The sequence below is a fragment of the Penaeus japonicus genome, unplaced genomic scaffold (genome assembly GCF_977035675.1).
Source record: "Penaeus japonicus unplaced genomic scaffold, GWHDUDI00000001_assembly GWHDUDI00000013, whole genome shotgun sequence".
Classification (NCBI taxonomy): Eukaryota; Metazoa; Arthropoda; class Malacostraca; order Decapoda; family Penaeidae; genus Penaeus; species Penaeus japonicus.
In genome coordinates, this window is record NW_028234415.1 from 10302824 (window position 1) to 10310323 (window position 7500).

Sequence of the window (7500 nt, forward strand, 5' to 3'; positions counted from 1 at the left end):
GTACATGAACAGAATCCTGTCTGATAGATTAACACATATATACGCTTTATAAGTACCTATATACCCAGAGAAAACAAATAATAATAATAATATTTAAAAAAAAAAACATTTGAATAACTACTCATCATAAAAAAGCTAACTCTAAGCAAAAACATCACTTGAGATCCCTTCTACCCATTTAGAAATAAGAACCCACTAAATTCATAACCAAACAGCCAACACAAACCAAACAAATAACCAGAAGAATAGAGAGAGAAAAACAAAACAAAACAATAAACGATAACAAAAGCCTCACTCCCTCTGGGCCGTGAGCAGAATCCCTTCCTCGGCACTGGTGACCGCCCGGTACCGAAGTGCCAGCTGTTGAACCATCGGGTCGGGGTTATCCTCGAGCATTTTCTTGAAGGTGAGTCCTGTGTTGCCCCAGCCAGGGAGGGACGAGCCGACCAGCTGGGGGAGAAGGGGGTTGAGGGGGTGAGTTGGTTGGTTGAGGTGGGTTGAAGGGGGTGGGTTGGTTGAGGTGGACGTTGGGTTGAAGGGGTTGAGGGGGTTAGGTTAGGAGGGCGTTGGGTTGAGGTGGGTTGGTTGAGGTGGGCGTTGGGTTGAGGGGGTTAGGTTAGGTGGGCGTTGGGTTGAAGGGGGTTGAGGGGGGTTGGTTGGTTGAGGTGGGCCTCAGGTTGAAGGGGTTGAAGGGGGGTTGAGGGGGTTAAGTTGAGTTGGGTGAGCTTAAGTTGATTTCTTTGTTTAAAGGAAGAGGAATTATTTAATATTTTTGTTCATATTTTTGTTGTTGTTTTTTATTTGAACTTTTGTGTTTTCGTTTGAGTAAAAAAAAATGTGTTTTTTACTTGAATTATGACTGACATGTGTCTCGTTATCTCTCTCATTGGTACATAAGATTTAGTTGATTTTGCTTTACTTTCCTATGTAATTTTTCTCATCCTCTCGTCTCTTGATTAGGTAAATCAGATCATACTCATAATCTAAAGGATAAGCTATAACGGAAAAAAACAACAACAAAATATATGAACTAACCTAATAATAATAACTATGATAACACATCATCCTCATTCGAATCACCCTCATTATTGCAAAACAATCGAATAAACACATCAACTTCTCTTACCTGTTCGAGGGTGTCTATCGGCGGCTGTGACAGAGGAATCGTGAGGAAAGCGGTGAGCGACGAACGGTACACCACTGTGATGAGGAGGCCCGTCCACACCCACATTATGAAGTAGCTTCGTGTGACGTCACTGCGAGGTTCCTGTGGGTGGAGGAGGAGGAGTAGGAGTGTGTGTATGCGTGTGTGTGTGTGTGTGTGTGTGTGTGTGTGTGTGTGTGTGTGTGTGTGTGTGTGTGTGTGTGTGTGTGTGTGTGTGTGTACATTTGTATATATATAAAGATATGTATATATAATTATGTATATATATATATATATATATATATATATATATTCGTGTGACGTCACTGCGAGGTTCCTGTGGGTGGAGGAAGAGTAGGAGTAGGAGTAGGAGTAGCAGATGCAGCAGTAGTAGAAGTGGAGGCAATAGTAGTGGAAAAAATATTTAGTAGTAGTAGTAGTAGTAGTAAATATAGTAGTAGTAGAAAAAGTAGGATTCTGTCTTAATGCATGAAGAACAATGCTCGGTAAGAATAAATTTGAAGAACAGGCAACCGATCAAGCTATTGCCTAGCTTATCGAAATGGCCTCAGAACCATGTGAAAATCTACATGCAGTACCAGCATGTATGCTGATTATACACAGGTCAAGAAACCTGGCTGCAAGTCGATTGGAATTTGAGAGGTGCTGATCATCAGAAAATGTATCCTGGAGATAACAAAAGACGATCTCTAAGAAACATCCGGGAACCTTCAGGAGTGCGCTGGCCACCATGCAGGAGGTGAAGCTGCTGTCCCTACCACGAGACGAATATTTAAGGAAGAAGAATGAGAAACGGTGTTGTTGGTTGGTGCTACCAATGCCTTTAATACGATCAACTGAAAAAAAAAAAAAAAACAGTTCTTGACAGTATCTGAATTAAATACTCTACCTTTACCCCATATATAAATATCTTCATTTGCAATGTCGATAATGAGCTAAGACAGGCCAAGATCGAATATCAATCTCCAAGCAAAGATTATATCACCAACAACGTCGAACAAATAACATATTAAAGATAATGGCGTGGTGGGACCTGGTTATACAATATGGTCCTTAGGTTGGTTACTTTCCAAACTCAAAATAAATTCCGTCTTAGTGAAAAATAGAACATGTATTTAACAGTTATTGGTTAGCGCTATCTGGGAATTGTTGTAGGCTCTCAAGAACTCAAAATCAGGCATGTGAAACTCAGAATAGATAATTGGATGGAAGAGATAAAATCCCTATTAGGCATAACAATAACAGAGCACCCATTTAGCCTATACAGCCTTCATGCATAGACTCAAACATGGGCGGACCTTCGCATAGCTGTTTCAATCACCTGAAGAGGCTATTTGGGAAACTTTCATCCAAGCTTTCTCAAAAAATCGAAAGTGGAATGTTCATGAGAGAGATATAATGGGACAGTATATCATGCCTCTCTAACAACTGTGTATGTATGTATATATGTATGCATGTGTATATGTATGTGTATATAATGTATGTATATGTATATGTATATGTATATGTGTATGTATATGTATATGTATATGTATATGTATATGTATATGTATATATATATGTATATGTATATGTATATGTATATGTATATGTATATGTATATGTATATGTATATATATATATATATATATATATATATATATATATATATATATATATGTATATATATATATATACATATATGTATATGTATATGTATATGTGTATGTGTATGTATATGTACAGTATATATATATATATATATACATATACATATATATATATATATATATATATATATATATATATATATATATATATATATGTATATATATATATTTATATATACAAATGCACATGAAAGCATTCCCTCCGCCCTAACCCGTGCCAGGCCCCCCCCCCCCCGACCTGCGGCATCCCGACGCCGAAGAAGATCCCGGTGCCGTAGAAGACGACGTGGCTGAAGGTGGTCGCCCAGACGCTCTCGTCCTGCAGGAGGTGGAGGGCCAGCCGGGACGTGGCGTACAGCAAGGGCGTCCCCACCAGGAGGCACACCAGGCCCAGGATCCACACCTGAGATGGTAGGTAGGGTGAGGGTGGTGGTGGTGAGGGTGGTGATGGTGAGGGTGAGGGTGAGGGTGTTGATGGTGAGGGTGGTGATGGTGATGGTGGTGAGGGTGCTAATGGTGAGGGTGATGGTGGTGAGGGTGGTGATGATGATGGTGAAGATGGTGATGGTAATGGTGGTGAGGGTGCTAATGGTGATGATGGTGGTGGTGGTGATGGTGGTGAGGGCGTTGGTGTTGATGGTGATGATGGTGGTGGTGAGGGTGTTGATGGTAATGGTGGTGATGAGGGTGGTGGTGAGGTTGATGGTGATGGTAAGGGCGTTGGTGGTGATGATGGTGGTGGTGAGGTTGATGGTGATGGTGAGGGTGTTGATGGTAATGGTGATGGTGGTGATGATGATAGTGGTGAGGGTGTTGATGGTGATGATAATGATGATGATAATGATATTATAAGGATAATGATAATCATAATAATATTGATAATGATAATGGTGATGATGAGAGTAACGATAACAATAACAAAAAGGAGAACCAACAGCATCCAGATGAAAAGGGAAAGAAAAGAAGAAGGAAAAGAATGAAGAGCAATCGTAAGACGGGAATGAAGGAAGCATAAAAAAAGAGAAGAAAGACAAGGAGGAGTTGGCAGAGGAAAAGGAGGGGAGAAACGAAAGGCAAACGAAGATACAAAGAAAATTCCAAATATAGATTCACGAGAGAAAAAAAGAGAGAGAAAGAGAAAAAAATAAGCCAAATATAAATACAAAAAAAGAAGATGAAAAAAAGAAAGAAAGAAAGAAAGAAAGAAGAAAAAGGGTACAGACAGACACACCAAAAGAGCAAACCCACCTGCACACTGAAGGGGTAGACAAGTGCAACCCACTGAGGCAGTTTTTCAGGCAGAGGCGTAATAAAACAACCAAACTCCATGTCATAAGGTACTGTCATGTCCACCACCTGTAAGCACACGGAAATATACATGCCTTATTTCTACGCTTGAATGATGAATGGTAATAAGTATCGTGTGAAATTATGAATAAGGGGAGGAGGGGGGAGGGGTTGTGTGAGGAGGCTGGTCGTAAATCTTATTCACTATTTTTTTTTTATGAGCGAATGCATCAATAATATAATATTGTGTGTAGGTATTTGTTTACGGCAGAACCAGATGATGTGAATAATACGATTAGATATGAATATCATGATGAACGTGAACGAAAAGATAATGCAGAAATGTTCTTATGACGAAAGTGAACGAGCAAATTATATACGAATGCCATTACGAGTGAACGGAAAAGACACAACAACTAGTGAGAATAAAACCAATATAAACAAAGACCGCAAAAAGAAAAGAAATACACAAAGAGAAAATCGAAAATCCCAAACCTCCAGATAATGTATGTGAATGAAGAGATTAGCCACGCCCATGTGCGCGCGCCTCTGGGTCAGATCCCCTGTAAGCCCCGTCCACGACCCGTTCTCCATCGGCGACCCCCACTTGTCGCCGTCCGAAGGGTTCACGATCTGCAAGTCGAAGTTGAGCGCCTCGGCCAGGATGTGAAGGAGGCGGATGTCGATCCCTGTGGGTGGCGGATGTGAAGGAAAGAGTGAATGGTAAAGGGGGTGAAGGGCGGGTATGATGATGGTCTGGAAGAGGCGATGATTGATAGTATTATGAGGATGGTGATTAACAACAACACTGGGACAAATAATGCAAACGACGTCAATAAGAAAGAAACAAATATGACGCGAAAATAAAATTCTCGACAATGTAGGAGAGCGATGATAAAACAATCCTTATTAGTGCTCTCACCAATCATATACTCATACAATCACACACACACTCACCATCATAATGAAGGTGATGACCTATACCCTTTCCACCTCCTCCTCCTCCTCCTCCTGCTCCTCCTCCTCCACCTCCTCCTCCACCTCCTCCTTCTTGCTCCTCCTTGCCCTCGACTTCCACGATGGACGGCGCATGCTCGAAGGTCACGGCTCGCAGCTGGAAGCCATGGAAATCGTCCAGCTTCTCCGGGAAGAGCGAGACGCCACGCTGGGGCCGCCCGCGCGAAAACCTCTCGGCGAGGTACACGGGTTCCGGGATGTCAGCGCGGAACACGTGGTGGGACCAGACCTCGAAGTCGCTGCCGCCGGCGCTGGTCTGGGTTTTTGTTTTGATAGGGGAGGTGGAAGGGGAGGAGGAGGAGGGGGGAGGAGGGGGAGGGGGGAGAAGGAGGAGGGGGGGAGAAGGAGGAGGAGGAGGGGTAGGGGGAGGAGGGGGATTTGGAGGAGGAGAGAGAGGGAGAGGAGGGGGAGAAGGAGGAGGTGGAGGAGGAAGAGGAGGAGGAGGAGGAGGAGGAGGAGGAAGAGAAGGGAGAGATAGGGGAGAGGAGGGGCAGGAGGAGGAGAAGGAGGAGGAGGAGGAGGAGAGAGAGGGGGGGAAATGAGGAGGGGATGAGGATGAGGATGAGGGAGAGGAGAAAGAGGAGAAAGGTGAGAGAGAGGAAGAGGGAGGGTCGAGGAGGAGGAGGAGGAGGAGGAGGAGGGAGGGAGATATATATATATATATATATATATATATATATATATATATATATATATATATATATATATATATATATAGATAGATAGATAGATAGATAGATAGATAGAGAGAGAGAGAGAGAGAGAAAGGGGGGGGGTGAAGAGGGGGAGGTGGGAGGAGGAGGAGGAGGAGGAGGAAGAGGAAAAAAGAGGGTTGGGGGCGAAAGGCAGAAGGGAAAGAGAGAGAAGAAAAGAAAGAGCAAAAGAAAAATAGAAGTGATTAATTAGCCAGTTATTTAGGGACGGTAACAATGAGATAATGGCGCGCGCGCGCGTGTGTGTGGGCGAGAGAGAGAGAGAGAAAGAGAAAGAGAGAGGAGGAGTCTGTCTGGTTTTGAGGCTTACAAGTATTGGAAGAATAATGATAGAAGTATAAGAGAATAAAATCATGTATAAATGATTGACAAACAGCAATTTAGAGTTCAGATCGATTTAGAAAACAACGACTGTATGAATCTAACTCCATTCCCTTTTAAAATATGTTTGAAAGAGTACCTTTTTGGCCCTCCTGAGCACGACGGCATGGGGTCGCCACGCCATAACCTCGTTGTCCAGGATGACCTTTGGGCCATCGAGGTCGCCCCCGGTCACGAAGACGAAGCGTCCGAGGTAGTGCAGCTTGGACTCGAAGTCGGGCGACGAAATGAGGGAGCGGAGGCCCGAAGCCTGTGGGAAAATGGATGCACACACGGTCATGTACGCACTTCCCGCCAAAAATGTCTCTATGGCAAAATTATCATAAAAGCACATGTCCGTCTGCGAACACACACATACACACACACACACAAAACACACACACAGACGCATACAGACATACACACACACACACACACACACACAAACACACACGCACTCGGACACACACACACACACGCGCACCCCCACACCCCCCCCCACACACACACACCCACACAATCATAATACGACGAAGGAACAACAACAAGGCCCTTTGTTGGCCAAGTTCGCAACCCACGCTTCTAGACATGATGAGATAAGCCGAGCACGTGCGGTAAGGAATGATGCTGGTGTTCCGAGGCATCCTCAGTTCCTCTTGTCCTCTACCGGGGATTTTTTCGAGAGCCAAGTGACTTAGAGGACGTTGTAGGACACCAAGGATACCTTCTATGTCTGCTGCTCCGTCTCGGGGGTCCCACATGACGTGCAGTCCACAGTCCTGTAGGAATCTGTGTTGGGAGAGATCTGCGTGTAGATATCAAATTAGGAAATGGTGTGAGGTAGTATATGTATATGAATATGTATTTTTACAGAAGAGAGAAAGGGGGAATAATTGGAAGTATGGAAAAACACATGTGATGCAGAGGGAAAACGAAGAAATAAAGAGAGGAGAGTATTCATAAAGAAAAAAAAAAAAGAAAAGAAAAGAAAGAAAAAAAAGAAGACTAGGAAAAAGGAAAAAAAAGAGGACTATGAAAAAGGAAAATAAATACGACAAATATGAGAAAGGCTAATAAATAACATAAGAAGTAGCCGTACGTGTTCACGATGTACTCAATGACGTCTGGAAATGCACCGGAATCTGCTCGGTCTGTCCCGGAAGTGGGCAAAGAACCTCTCCCGGAAACTCTTTGGGCGGCTGAGTATGGCCTGTTCCGCCACACGCAAACCGCTAGCAGCAACCTGCAATGAAGTTCAGTGAAGTTGTATGTAAAGTGAAGAAGGAGAAGGGGGAAGAGAGAGAGGAGA

The 7500-nt window shown here is 43.5% G+C and overlaps 1 protein-coding gene across 1 annotated transcript in view; it reads right to left on the reverse strand.

The window, feature by feature from the left end:
• LOC122250597 (ionotropic receptor 21a-like) overlaps window positions 1-7500 on the reverse strand; it is a 21272-nt gene that overhangs the window by 12620 nt on the left and 1152 nt on the right. Inside the window, exons 2-10 of the mRNA XM_086542986.1 lie at window positions 7291-7434; window positions 6770-6980; window positions 6292-6462; window positions 5059-5374; window positions 4597-4790; window positions 4063-4170; window positions 3053-3217; window positions 1127-1267; window positions 296-450 (exon numbers count right to left, since the gene is read on the reverse strand). Of these exons, the coding sequence (XP_086399112.1) occupies window positions 296-450; window positions 1127-1267; window positions 3053-3217; window positions 4063-4170; window positions 4597-4790; window positions 5059-5374; window positions 6292-6462; window positions 6770-6980; window positions 7291-7434 (1605 nt within the window). The remainder of the gene's footprint in view (window positions 1-295; window positions 451-1126; window positions 1268-3052; window positions 3218-4062; window positions 4171-4596; window positions 4791-5058; window positions 5375-6291; window positions 6463-6769; window positions 6981-7290; window positions 7435-7500) is intronic.